Source organism: Metopolophium dirhodum, chromosome 3 (assembly GCF_019925205.1).
Source record: "Metopolophium dirhodum isolate CAU chromosome 3, ASM1992520v1, whole genome shotgun sequence".
Classification (NCBI taxonomy): Eukaryota; Metazoa; Arthropoda; class Insecta; order Hemiptera; family Aphididae; genus Metopolophium; species Metopolophium dirhodum.
This window is the reverse complement of record NC_083562.1, coordinates 18,742,081-18,757,793: the sequence shown is the minus strand read 5'-3', so window position 1 is coordinate 18,757,793 and position 15,713 is coordinate 18,742,081. Positions and strand designations below refer to the sequence as shown.

Genomic DNA, 15,713 nt, shown 5'->3' with positions numbered 1-15,713 from the left:
AATGAATAACTATATCATGTTTTTCACTTGTTAAGTTTTCACCGAGGAAGCAATTTTTAATCACCACATAGTTGATGATTTGGCATGATTTGGCCAAACAAAACCTAAACATACGTCATAGTTATAAAATACCTATGTACCAACTAATTCTAATCCTGACATTGATCGATGTTATAGAGTTTCGTCGAAATAAAAAAAGACGCGTTTTTTATTTTTAACCGGCATTTTTTTTATAACATTTTCAACATTTTTAAACACACAGTTGTACCATTAACAAAATCGAATTTATTTTTTCAATTGGTAACCACTATATTTTTTATGGATTCCGGTAAAAATTTTTTCTGAACATTTTAACAGTCAAATAATCAATTTTGGTTCACTAGGTTATTAACTATGGTCCTCTAAAGTTTAGTATAATAATATGCATTAAGACTTTTACTAACTGAAACTTTCACGCCTCACCCGGATACACAAATACCTTCACATACTGACGTAGTAAATCGTTTATTGGATATCCCTCTTCCTATCTCTTCTGCAGTTAAGCATTTCTCTCCTGGCGACATAAAATTTACATATAAAAAATACAGTCTCAAAAAATCTCCGGGGTTTGACCTGATAACTGCAGAAGTGGCCAGGTCCCTCCCCAAAAGAGCTATTGTTCTTCTCACAGTTATATATAATGCGTGTATAAGATTGTCATATTTTCCCATGCTTTGGAAATTCTCTGTAATAATTCTAGTTCCGAAACCTAACAAGTATCCTGACATATCCTCCTCTTACCGACCAATAAGTCTCCTCCCCTTCTTTAGCAAAATTTTCGAAAGTTTAATTCTTAAAAGAATTCGTCCATACATTTCTGCCAGTTCCATATTACCAAATACTCAATTTGGTTTTCGCTCCTCTCATTCCTCAATACATCAACTGCACAGATTAATCGATGCTATCTTATTCTCCCTTGAAAAAAAAAAGTATTGCTCTTGCGTCTTCTTGGACATATCCCAAGCATTTGATAGGGTATGGATTTTTAATCAAGTAAGTGTGGTAATTAAAATGAAAAAAGTCTGAATTTTGAAAACTTCAAGAATTCGTGTTATATAGGAAAATAGTAAAAATGTAACTCAGTAATGATGGGTAGGTGGGTAATTTAGCTAGCTTTAATATAAAATATTAAAGAGAGAGATTTGATATCACACCCAAGCGGTATAACCATTTGAATCCATAAAAACGTCGGCGTGAACAGTCCCAAAATTTCTATTTTTTAACTTTCCTCCTAAACTATGATAGCTGGAAAGTGGGTTGATAACTCATTAAAAAGGGATTATCAAGTAAATACTAAATGTAATTTAAAAAAATTATTTTATTTTTTACAGATATAAAAATAGTTATTTTTTGAAATTTGTTGTTTGGGGTCTTGTTAGATTAACATTGGCTAAAATAAGTGCAGTGATGATTTTCAGAACTTTATCTCCAATCGTTAATTCACGACAAAGCTGTAAAGCTGAAAAACATCAAAAAATGTCCAATAAAATTTGTTTTAATTTTTTTATTTTCTGTAGTGAATTAACTATTAAAGATAAAGTTCTGAAAATCTTCACTGCACTTCTCCTAACCAATGTGAATCTAACAAGACCCCAAACAACGAAATCTGCTCTCCAGTTCACACCGACATTTTTCTGATTTCAAATTTTTATACCGCTTGAGTGTGATATCAGTTAATACTTTCTAAAAACTAAAAATATAGGAAGTTTACATGCCGATTCCTGATATTTTCTAACACAGTTAAGTTTTTTTTTTCAATTAAATTAAAAGTTAATAGACATTTTTAATACCTACATTAATTAAGTTTAAATTAAGTTAGCAAATACTGATAACTTAACTTAACTTCAACTAATAGGTTAAGTTAAAAAAAAATTTTTTTTTAAATGCATTAAAAAGATATTAAAATAAGTTATAATCACGTTTTTCTAATAATATTTTTTATATTCTACGAACTTATAACTTATATAAATAATATTTGGATAATATGACAATTCAAAATTAATTTAATTGTTTGAATATTAAAAATAATATAAGTTGATTTTAAATTAACGTAGATACAAATGAGTTAAGTTAAAGTTAAGTTAATTAAAACAGCGAACTAGTAAGTTAAGTTCATAAGTTAAAAATAACGTAACTTTTAACTTACTAACTCGTTAATGCCTAGCCTTGGTTCAAAGTCGTGAAAAAGTTGTGATTTAGCCGATTTGGTACCTACTAATACAAGACTATTTATTAATTTCGTCAGGTAAATCATATATAGTTACAATTTATATTAATACTAATTGGAACGTTGGTGCATCACATAGTATTTTTTGTCACGCCTGCACCGAAAGTTTGGTTTTCGATGGCGGTTGAAGTGTTGTTGGAAAGCGGCCTTTTTCCGTCCAGCGGGCGGTAAAATGCGAATCCTTAAAAATGCCGGGTAGTCAAGTGGAAATCCCAAAAAGTGGTGGGCAGTGGGCGCACATATCACTTGCGTATCCACTGCACAACCAGACACTGAAATTTAATATCTATACCACGGTCCTTACGAAACATAAACTTTTGGCTACATCTTATATTCATATAATAATGCGTGGCGCTCAAAATAAATAAAACCAAATCGTTTCTTTCATGAAATATTGTTGTCGTAGAATTATGGCTTATAGTTGTTGCATAGATCGATGAATGCAGAGGCGTGACAAAAAATAGTATGTGTGGCTCGTGCGGGAAAGCAATTTCAGTCTTGGTCGAAAAACAGCCCTCGCCTGCAGCTCGTGCTGCACACGCTGCCGTGACTGAAATAGCTCACTTCCCGCCCTTGCCACACAATATACTATTTTCTTTTCCCTAATTATAAGTACCGGAATTTTTCACTACGGACTTTTTTAAAGTTGACTTTTTATTTTTTGGATTATTTACATCGGACTTTTTGTTAGTCTACCGATATAATATATATTCATTAAATGATAAGTATATTATAGCTACCTATTACCTATATATTTGTAATTAAATATTAATAGTGAGGTAATTAGCGTATAAAAAATATTTCGTGAATTTTTTTCCGGTGGTTTTTATTCCACAATTTGTCACACCTGTCATTTGTCAAACATTATAGGCATTAATTATAAAGATTTCAGATTTGTAATTTATAACTGTATAAGTATAAAGTTGATGATATAAGTAAGATATCAAATGGAATAATTTAAATTTATTTGGTAATTAGTCTAATTAACAACTGATAATTTTAATCAAGTAATAAGAATAATATCAAATGTTTTGAATAAAATATATTTACGATATAAGTACTTGAATTAATATTTATAAACTAAGTAGGTAGTTGTTATTCAAGTTAATAATGTTATTAAAAAAAAAATGAAAATCAATGTACCTATGATATAAAAGTAGGTTGGTACGATTGTCATTCTTATCAATTTAGCTTCTTTCATTTTTCACTACATGATAAAGTCGCAACTCAATAAAAATATATTTTATATTAATTTCCTAATTTTAGTTTTAATTTCTTATTGAATTGTGGTTGTGTTTTAATTACATTCAACTAATAACAATTATTATAGTGCACAATACACATACCTACATATAAATTAATTTACTTGTTTACGATGATTATTCAAGAACCTATCCAAGTAAGTAGGTAGTTCTCGGAAATAAAACCTATGTCAACAATAATGATTGATGGTTTTGAAGTTTAAAATATGAAATAAACATACCTATTTTTCTTATAAATAAAATTATCAGATAAATAAAACTTGCATATTTTGTATACTCAAAAGTGAATTATGTTTTTTGTAATGCCTAAAATATATTAATTTGCTTTAGGTATAATGTACAATAGATAAGTAGTTCGAGAATAATTAGTTTTCATTCAAACAACTCTAATAAAATTTAAGTGATTGAATAATAAACTAATAAATAAGACTAAAATATAATATTATATGTGGATTTTTGTTTCTGCTTTTTGAAACTGCAATTAATTAATAGCTGCCTAATACAGGCAGCTATTAGGTTAGCTAGGTATATAGTTAAATATTTTTATTTTTTAAGATTTAAAACCAATAAATATTAATCTGTACAATTTTTACTTATATATCCACAATTAAATATTTTATTCTATGATGTATTGAATTTTTGTTTGTATGATTTATGTAAATTAAAAACTGGAGGCTACCTGTACTTTAAATTATTTATTTAAAAAAATAAAACTATTCTAATAGGCTTGATATGTTAAAGAATGTTTATGATAGATTTTTATTGTTTTATTTAAAAACCCAATTTTGGTTTATTCTTAAAATTATTTTTTTTTTAACTATGAAGTTTAATAGGTATCTTAATTGTTAAAATTTACTAACGTACTATCAACAAATTTAAAGTAAAGGTTTTTAACATACTTATAGTTTAAATACATTTTGCTATTATATTATATAAATTATTAATATACTAATATATTATGTAATTTAATATTTCACAGGCTGCAATTTGGCATTGTTTAAATCATTATGCTTATTCAGATGCAATATTTCTTGCAGAACGATTATGTGCAGAATGTAAGTTTTTTTTAAATATTTTTATTAGAATAGAAAGTTTAAAATTAACAGATCTGCAGGCGGCTTATACATCCATGGTCGAACTGTTTAAACTTCATTATTTACTGAGGTTTAATATCTTAATATTTTTAATTGTTCATTTATAAGATTTGTAGTACTGGCAAGGATTGTGCTCTCATTATTAAATATTAGCATACTTTTGACACAATAAAAGTTTATATTTTATTTAATCATACCAATGATTTTTGGTTTTTTCATTTAAATGTATTTTGCTTATTTTCTTTTTAATCAATCATATTTTATTATTTGAAAAATGTCTTATGATTGTAATATATTTTAACGTCTTCCAATTTCTTAAACTCTATATAGACATATTATTTGTTATAAAAAAAAAAAAACTGTAATTACAAGTATTAAATTTAAAAGCAAATACATTTTTAGGTAATTTAATAATAATGTTATGTTATCATTATTATTAATAAATATCTCTTGGTTAATATTTATTATGTCATCTCAAAACTATAGACAATCTTTAACGATTAATAAAAAACTAATATCTTATTGATTTTTAATAATACATTCAAAAAATTATGTTGTAGTTGATTCAGATGAAAGCATCTTTTTACTGGCTACCTGTTATTATCGATCGGGTAAACCATCTCAAGCGTATACAATTCTGAGTGGGAAAAAAATAGTGTCTGAAAAATGCAAATTTTTATTAGCTCGTTGCTGTGTTGATCTTCACAAGTATGTATACTTCTACATTATTTTTATGTTTTTGTACATCTGAGACTAAAATATAATAGTTATTTTTTTAAAGAATTGTTCAACCAATTACTAGTATATACTAAATAATTTACAGGTATATCTTGTTTTCTTATGTTATTAATTAATTTTTTCAATCAACTTATAGATTGTCTGAAGCGGAAACTGTGCTAACTGGTAATGTAGGTGATTTAATATCATCTTCATCGTGTTCATCATTTATCGAAACCATAATTTCTGATTATGGTGACAGTGCTCCATTTGCTTTGCAATTGATAAGTCACATTTGGTGGCGTTCTGAAAGATCACATTTAGCTGCTGAGGCCTGTAGGAAGGCTCTGTATTTAAATCCTTTTTTGTGGCAATCATTCCAAGACTTATGCGACAGAGGTGTGAAACCTGATCCTGAACCCACTAAAATATTTAAGGTAAAATATTTCAATATTAAATATAATAAATTGTATTTTGAGTTTGCTTTCTTATTATTTTTAGGTGGACAATTTAGACAACTTTAATAAATGTCTAGGTTCAAATTCTCATGTCAATTCAACACCTTTATCAACATATAATCTTTCATATGAATCAGTAAATACATTTAATAGGTAAGTTAATAAATTAATAATAATAATAATTTAACATTTTGGATGCCATCACTGAATTGTAAATGGTGTATTTAACATTTTATTGCTTCATTCATGAAATGAAGCAAGCATTATTTTGGGAAATTATTGGTCTCAAAATATGACTATTTAAATACCAGAATATTTTATATTAATTTTCTTATAGATTACAAATATAAAAAGTGGCTAAGTAGATGTCTTTCTGCTATAAAGTAGGTTACAAGTGGATCACTGTAATGGATGGTGTTAAATTTGATATAATATGATATAATATCGTTGTATAAGAAAAACGATTCTGAGCGAAAACGGTCAGTTAGCCTATGATATTACCAAGTATATTTGATAATATTATTGTGAATAAATATTTTATTCATTTTATTAACTACCAAAATTATTATTATTATATTACCTACAGTTTTATAAAAAAAAATATTTTTCAAAACTATTTTTCTTTTGGTTAGATAAAAAAGATAAAGATTCCAACTGTAAACAAAAAAAAAAGGTGGGTAAGCAGATGTCGCTCTGCTGTACAGTAGGTGACAATTGGGTCACTGTAATGGATGGTGTTAAATTTGAATTCAATGATATAATATCATTGTATAAGAAAAACGATTCTGAGCGAAAATGGTCAGTCAGCCTATGATATTATTGTGAATAAAGTAATTTATATATAAACTATGGAACTTCGATTCAAATTTTCAATCCTTAGCTATAAAAGTTGAACATTTGATAAATTTTGTCAAAATTTGAATTTAAATGCTTATAAAAAAAAATTGTGCCTATGTATTTTTAATATTTTTTAACTGCTATTGTAACAATATATCAGTAGCCTTGCATTAAATTTTCACGCTTTTTTACCCAACAAATAAAATTATTTATGATGTTGTTTATATTGCCTTCTATGTCACAGTTTAATTATTAAAAGCATTAGTTGTGCATTAGAAAGTGCTTAAGTCATTATACAGGTGTAAAAATATATAAGTTTTGTGGCCGTTTAGCTTTAGCATAATAATACACTGTGACTAAAAACATTAAAACATCCTAATGATTTTACAGCAGTTGTGGCAGCCAATTTGTTTAGATATTTATGATATTACATCTGAATCTATGATAATTTATTGTTAATTCTAGTAGCACACCAGCTCAAAAAATGGTCAACATGTCTGTACCTAGTAGTAATAGTTCAATATCCAGTGGTATACAGCCATTTACACCAGATATGAATAATGCTAAAGCAATATTTGTTCGACCAATAGGGAGAAAAGTAAAAGTGATTAATGAAAATGCTTATAGCCCATTGACACCAAGGTAAATTAACAACAAACTTTTTTTTTATAAGAATAAGATCATAACATTTTTACTTTTGCTTTAAGATTAATATCTAAATTTGTATTAGTCTCATCCCGTTTCATAATAATAATTAAATAACCAAATGTCTGATGCGTTTTCAGGTAAATTCTTGTCTCACAGAGTGTACTAAGTATAATGAATCTGTCAATTAATTTTCATTTATGATTTTATTAATCTTATCATTAGGGCTCGGATTACAAAGCCCTTAAAAATATCAAAAAATAAATTTATGAACTATAAACTAAAAATGTGTTCTAAAAGTACTAGTAGACCCCGGATTTCTACTGAAATCAATATAAATTTGTGAATCGTTTTATTTATAAATCAGAAGATTACGTTATGTTGTTTTCGTACAATATTTGTATTAATATATTTTTTAAATATTACTAAAAATAATTTAAAAATAAGTACTGGTTTGTTATAGTTCTACCCGGACAAGTGAACATTTAGCCCCGCCACTCAAGTTTGTTATTTCCCCGCCATCAATAATAAATTGATCACGTTAACAATGTAATAATTTGACAAAAAAAAAAGAACCAGTACTATTATTAGGTACCTATTTTTTTCCTCATGGCATCACAACTACATGGTGGCCAAACGGCTTTTACACATGACTTAAATCCCACACATGACATAATCCCCTTACAGTTTACACTTAACTTAACCCCTACTGGCCCTACTGTACTATTAGGTACCTACCGTAGGTGTTTATAACATACAATTCTAAAATGTTGGGAATCTCTTAAGCCTAAACATTTTTATTTTAATTAATGTTTATCATTATAATATATCTACACTTTAAAAAAAAAATATTTTATAATTATTATTTCTATTACTATCATTTATATATTTTTATTAAACATATTCAAAAAATCAATTATTATTACTTGTATACTATTTGTTATTATAATTATTATTATTCTTTTGGAAATTTTTTCCAATATATTTATTATTATGCATGACGAGGAGATAACAAACTTGAGTGGTGGGGCTATAAAGTTTTCAATCGCCCAAATGGGGGTATAACAAACCATTACCAAAAAAATAAATAATGTTCTAAAAAAGCTTTAAAATGCACTTCAACATCAAAAGCCTTGAAAAATGCAAAATATGCCCCTATAAAAGTTTGTTGTCAGTGTGTACTTGACGCATATTTGTATCATAGAAAACATCATGTCAAGCATTCCAGAAAAAAAAACATATGCATCAAAGTCTGAGCTCTAGTTATCATACATGTTTTTACCATCATATTTGAAAAATCATATATTAATTTATTTTGCGTTTTAAGAAAGATAATTAAGACTTCTTCAAATATGAATGTTAAATTGAATAATGACCGTTTATCAATTGACATTTTTATTTTGGTTCCTGGCCTGTAAACTCCATCTCTCTCTGTCTTCGTCTGCTTCCCTCAGACCTTAGGTCTACCACTTTTACATCTCTACACAATCTTCTTATCTTAGACGTTGCCTATCTAGTACCTACCTAATTGTATTTTTCTTAATTGCTCTTCTTCAATCATCGTTCCAATCATGGTACTGTTTTTCTGCTAGTCTGCCCGGCCCAATCAAGGATGCAGTATGTGAATATTGTATTTATTGTGTTAAATAAGGTACTGCCCTGATAAATATTGTTTTTTATTTATCATTTATATGTATAAGGCGCACCAGCTCGAATCCCAATCCTCCGGAAATGTTTACTCTTGGCAGTTAATTTTATCACTTCTATTGATTGAATAGTAATGTAATATATTTATTCTATACCATTATAGTATTATTTTTTACTTCAAAATTACATAATGGTGGATTTAGTTCTAACTCTATATGCATTTTGGCCATAGTCTTATTTTTAAAAACTATATAAGGGTTAATTATTTAAATACAACTAATGTCTGCTATTTTTAAAATAGTTTTGGAGTATTCCCTCTAGAAAATTCAGATAATTTGTCTGTTTGTTCGTCCCAATCAATGGTTTTAGTTCCTTCAGCTACATTAAATGAAACTAATGATCAGAAATTCATATCAAAAAGAGTAAGTTTGGAATATTTTAAATTTATTTTAAAATCTATTTTATTGCTGGTGCATTACTTACAATATTTTTTTAACGTTAAATTAATAGAGTTCTAAACCAGTATTTAGTCAGTCAGGGAATACAAGTAATATTAACAATTTGGGAACACAACAAATAACTATGCCTTCAAGTCCAATGTCACATGTTGTAAGACGTAGTAGTCGAATAATCACCAACAATTGTTCGGTCAAGGTAACTTTTATTTTTAAATTAAAATCTACATATTCAACATTTAAATAATAATAATGTAAATAAAATATTTTATTCAGGAAAATACGAAGAGTCCAAATAAAAAATTTGCTAGCCCAAAATCAGCCACACGTAAAATAAAAAGTGGATTGGTACCCAAAAAGTCAGTTTTTGCTGATATAACTGAAAGACATCCAAAAGAGCGTGGAGTAGTTGAAGTAGAAACATTAACACTTGCTCAACAAGCTCTTAATTTACAAAAAAAAAACTACAGGTGATGATTAACATTTAACTCAATTTTTATTCTTTTTGATGTTATTAGTATTAAATAAAACAATTTTATATTTAATTTTGTAGAAGGACTTTTGTCATTACTTAGAGATATTGGAATTGCGTATTTGCAACTGTCAAAATTTAATTGTAAAAAGGCAATTCAATTATTTCAAAGTTTACCGCCCCGACAGTATAAAACTGGTTTTGTATTGTCAATGATTGGCAAAGCATATTGTGAACAGTCTGATTATTTACAATCAATAAAGTATTTACTAAATATAAACAGTTTATAAATTACTATTATTAATTTAAATTATCTTCCATAGATATTTTAGTGAAGTCAAAGAGCATGAACCATATAGGGATACATTAATGGAACTTTATAGTACATCTTTATGGCATCAACAGAAAGAGGTTGCTTTGTCTGCTTTAGCACAAGACATGACTGCTTTAGATAGAAATTCTTCATCTACATGGTGTGTTGTTGGTAATTGCTTTTCCTTGCAAAAAGAACACCAAACTGCAATAAAATATTTTCAAAGAGCTATACAAGTAAGTAAATATTATTTTATAATATTGATTTGTTTTATTTGACTGAAAAAAATTGTGTACATTTTTATTATTTTACTTATAGGTGAATCCAGATTTTCCATATGCATATGCACTTTTAGGTAATGAGTATTTAGTCACTGAAGAATTGGAAAAAGCTATTACTTGTTTCCAGAAAGCTGTCAAATTAGATCCAAGACATTACAAATCTTGGTATAAGAATATTTATATATTAAATTATATTTAACTTCCTAGTTATTTTATTGTAAATCATAAAATATTATCTGTATGGGCATGAAGTTTTTTATTACTACGTGTATTACATTATTATTCACTATACCCAATGGAATTTTCAAAATATCACATTCATTTTAACTTATTTATACTATTAACACTGTTTTATGATACACTGATAATGACTTATCAATATTTTAGGTATGGAATTGGTGCTATTTATCAAAAACAGGAACGGTATGAATTAGCTGAAATGCATTATAAGCGAGCTCTTAGAATAAATCATAGTAGCGCTTTAATCATGTGTCATATTGCTGTTGTAAGTATAATAAATTCTTATAATCTAAATCAAAAGTTTCCTAATCGTCATTATATTTTATATTATAATTATATTACTTCAAAGATTTTTATTATGTTGCAACATTTCTTCAACAGGTACAAAATAGTATGGACAAACCTGACCAAGCATTACATACTTTACATATTGCTTTAACATTAGAACCTAAACATCCAATGTGTAAATATCAACGAGCACAAATTTACTCTAAACTCGGTAAATTACCAGAAGCACTGTATGAGTTGGAAGAATTGAAAGAAATTGTGCCAAAGGAATCTCTAGTCTATTTTTTAACTGGAAAAGTATGGTGTAATACCATTGTTTTTTTTAGTTTTTAATTTTAATTTTTCTTAGGTACATAAAAAACTAGGCAACATACACTTGGCATTAATGAACTTTAATAGAGCAACCGACTTAGATCCAAAAGGGGCCAGTAATCAAATTAAAGAAGCAATAGATCCGACAAATAATCAATCCCCATTGGATGATTCAGGTTAGTGCATAATACCTGAAACTCATGGTAAATCTCATAATTTTCATTTTATTTTTTTGAAAAACAATCCATCAAAAGTATATAATATAATGTTTTTGATTTTTGTAATTATATCCATCTTTTTATCATATCAAATCTATAATACAACAATATTCTCATGTAATTTTGTTGTGAAAAGCTTATTGTAAAAGTTAATTAATAATTAACTTAATTAAAACTAATATCAGTTTTTGTAAAAAAAAACACAAGTTTTTTAAAAAGCCTGTTATTTTTAATTTAATAATGAAGATTATAGATAAATTACTATTTAAAATAATCCCTGTGTCTAGACACCCGATCACGGTCGGTAAGTGAAGGTACGCCCAACCAGTGTCAACAACTTACACACAGAATATAATTATTATATATTATTTTGGCATATAATCTGATGCCAGGTTGCATGAATAGTCACTATTGATTTAACAAATCAATAGTAAACTAATGGTCCCTTAAACATGATTTAGTGGCCCATTCAATTTTATTGAACCATTAAATTAATAAATTCTTCACGCAACCCGGCATTAGAATCTTGGATCATAATATACTAGTACAATAAGATCTAAACATAATATGGTATATTGTATATTTAATTTTGTAATATCAACTTGCAACTACACAATTTAAAAATTTAAATAATACTATTCCATTAAACAACAAATTGTGTATATGTACCGCAATTTTCAATAATTATAAATGCTACATGAAAAAAAACTACAAAAGGGTTCTGTATTAAATTTTCAAGCTTTTTGTACAAAAAAAACAATTTTTACCACCAACATATAGTACATCAGTTCCTTAACTCATGGGCCGTGGCAATGTAATACTGGGCCACGGATAAAGTCTAATTCAAGGGTCAGCAAACTTAAAATTGCATAATAATACATAACTTTATAACATCAAGATTTTTATATATATCTATATTTCTTATATCGTCTTATTTGTGTGTATTTATATTTTATAGTTTATACCTGTATATTAGGTAAGTGGGCCTCTAAGTTTTTTTTACATAATTGGTGGTCCACACAACTAAAATGGTAAAACGAAAATGTCAGCTTATAATTTATGTAGAAATTATAATATTTAAGTTTATAAGTTTTTTTTACTTACATGATAATGGCAGATTAAAATGAAGAATTGTCACCTGTTTTATGTTCGTGTATCAAATTTCCACTATTGTGCAAATACCGTTTGAGATTTGAAGGTGGGCTGAAGACCTACTATAATAATATTGAATAAGGTTTAAAAAATGTAGGAAATGTTTGGGGAGTTTAGCCCTTAAAATAGCCTCCTTCTAATTGGCCTATGGCAGGGGTCTTCAACCTTTTTATGCAGCGGGCCACGTATTATTTTTTAATAATCTTGCGGGCCGCATTCGTAGTAAAAACATGTATTTTATACAAAAATTGTACTTTTCTTTTAATACTTTATTGTTTTGTAAATCAATGATCTCCATTTGCATGTTTTCTGGGACATCTTCAACTGGTAATGAAAATGGAATTGAAAACAAATTAAAATATGTTTCATTAGCTTTGAAATAAAATAGTTATTGGACCATTTTTCTTGAAAAACGCGACTGTCATCCGAGATTTTACGTTTTTTACTGACTGACATATTTCACACGAGTATTATGCTCATTCCACAATCGATTACGAACTAACAGGCAACAGCTAACATTTATCTCTAGGTAGGTAGGTAGGTATAGTACGTATAATTAAATTTATCTTATCGCATATTTCGGATAGCGATGGCTTAGATGTTATAATTTTATCGAAATAGAAAATATACATGCTTAATTTCAAATGTGATCGCGGGCCGCATATTATGACAGGGCGGGCCGCGGGTTGAAGACCCCTGGCCTATGGTGTCAAGTAATGCAAATACTTATAGTATTTTAACGAGAATGCGAAAAATATCATTGGTGAACGCAGGTATTTGGTAACCTGTTACCTACAATATATCAAATAGTTCAAAATACTCAACTATTCCACATGGTGGTTATTTAAATGTGGAAAATAATGACTAGTGAAATTGTTTTACCTAAATAATAATATTTTATATGGTAAATAACAAGAAAATTCTGAACACGGACACATGGTTACATGGAATACAGTAACAATATAATAGAACCTTATTTTAGTATCTATCTACTATTATTTACAAAAATTATGAATTATTATAATATAATATATTAAATAACCTATGGCAAATATCCTTATAAATGTTGGTTAAAATTATTATTCTCGGCCAAAGAGCTTATATTATAAAATGTAATATAAGGACCCCCTATATATAAATAGTTTTTTTTTTTAAATTTAAATTAATTATTTAGTTACTAGTTGGTATTATGAATTCAAATATATATTAAACCTTAATATGTCAAAATAATATATAATTGTATTCTGTTTATTCATGTATGTAAGTTATTGATACTGGTCGGCCGTTTGTAAAAATTGTAGTTAATGAGTGAGAAAACATAATTATACAGACTTTATAAACAATAGTATTTGGTTATTCAACATAGTAAGTTAATTAAAAGAATGCAATTTAAAATTTATATTTAGTTAAATAAAATTAATATTGGTTTCATAAAGTTAGATAAGTTAATTGTTAATTTGTAGGTATATTAACATTTTAGTTAGGACATACTGGAAATTGTAAAAGAGGTTAAGACCAATATAGAACCACACCAGATTAAGGGCGTAATAAAGATAATTATATTTTAATTAGTTATAACTTTATATATGGCTGCATTAAAGTTTTGTTTATATTCCGACGAGGGTTGCCTTTTACTAGTTTGGAATAATACTTACTTTTTTCGGATGAAGTAATTTATGATGTACATATATCATTGTTATTTATCATTTATTGAATGTCCATTATAAAATTAAAAACAGCATGGATATTAATAAGTAATATGATCATGTTAATAAAAAAAATAAAGCTGTATTTCTGTGTAATTTATAGTTGAATGAATCTAATTTTAATTTTAAAAATTATATAAAAAAAAATACGAATGAAAATTCACCAAAATTATATGATATTATTATTATTTATTATGATAAATTGATACTAATTTTGAATAAAGTTCAAATAGTATTAAAATGAAAAATGTTTACTTACTGACATCAATTAAATTAAATGAAACTGAAATTATATAATTCCAAATAATGAAAATAACTATATTCAATACTGACATGTGATAAAGTATTATTATTTATAATAAATATATATATTTTTATTTTTTAGATGACCCTTGATGCAGTAACTTAATTGTTTGTTTATGTATTTATTTATTTTGTAACATTATAATCTATATTATCTTCTTAACTAATATTTTTAAATTGTTTATTACCTTGAAAATTTATTTTTAGTGGTTATTTAAAAAAAAAAATCATAATAATAATTAAAAAAGACTGTTGAGATGCATCATTAAATGAAAGCTGTTTTTGGTTAAAAACTACAAATAAAGTATATTGTAGAACCAAAGTCATTTTTAACAATTCCTATTTTTATTTGTTTATTTTTTTTAAAATTGATTTTGTATTCAGTAAATAAGTTTTGTGGCTTGTAATAAAGTTCCTGATTTTTAGAGCTCATTTGTATTGTTAAAAATATAATATTATTGTGTATAATTCTTATTAATCTAAATTTACTTGGTATATTTTATTACCAGTAACTTATTGTTTTGTACACCATGAAATGTAAATATACATTTTGTAAGCAATCTCTTATATTATAAACTAATTGTTTCGTTCTATTATAATACACATTTGAAAGTTCTTATGAATACGACAACTATTAGTTTAATTCCAATTGTTACTGTTTTTATAAAAAAAAAAATTGTAAATGTTAGTATAACTAGTTATATTATGTATAACTAAATATTTATTAAATTAATCTAGCTCTAAAAATCTAAGCCACAAAATGAGTATAAAATTGTATTTGACTAAAATCAATATATAGTTTTTAACAATGTTTATTATTGTAGTAATATTATAATAATACTAATTATTACTGTAATAAATATTTACATAATATTCAATTCATAACTATTTTACTCCAGAAACTTTTACTCCAAAAAAAAATGTATAAAACAATAATTGTTATGCAAAAGATAACATTACACATTGCGGGGTTTCTATGCATTTCAATGAAAGATATCTGCATTTCCTTTCACCACTATGCATCAAATGTATCAATGTAGTTATATA

At 26.6% G+C, this 15,713-nt stretch overlaps 1 protein-coding gene across 1 annotated transcript; it reads left to right on the top strand.

The window, feature by feature from the left end:
• Positions 1-3,497: 3,497 nt before the first annotated feature.
• On the top strand, positions 3,498-14,829 carry LOC132940164 (cell division cycle protein 27 homolog). The gene is made up of 16 exons (XM_061007612.1): positions 3,498-3,665; positions 4,508-4,583; positions 5,183-5,330; positions 5,497-5,776; positions 5,841-5,950; positions 7,100-7,276; positions 9,228-9,348; positions 9,437-9,580; positions 9,658-9,845; positions 9,930-10,115; positions 10,177-10,402; positions 10,485-10,612; positions 10,835-10,952; positions 11,069-11,272; positions 11,325-11,463; positions 14,749-14,829. The coding sequence occupies exons 1-16, from the start codon at positions 3,642-3,644 to the stop codon at positions 14,757-14,759; spliced, it is 2,280 nt and encodes a 759-aa protein (XP_060863595.1). The 5' UTR covers positions 3,498-3,641; the 3' UTR covers positions 14,760-14,829.
• Positions 14,830-15,713: the final 884 nt, after the last annotated feature.

Excerpts from the sequence above, each read along its gene's own strand:
- LOC132940164 (XM_061007612.1), top strand. The coding sequence starts at position 3,642 with ATGATTATTCAAGAACCTATCCAA. Across the intron at positions 4,584-5,182 it reads AGAACGATTATGTGCAGAAT|TTGATTCAGATGAAAGCATC; the intron begins GTAAGTTTTTTT and ends ATTATGTTGTAG. Across the intron at positions 5,331-5,496 it reads TGCTGTGTTGATCTTCACAA|ATTGTCTGAAGCGGAAACTG; the intron begins GTATGTATACTT and ends ATCAACTTATAG.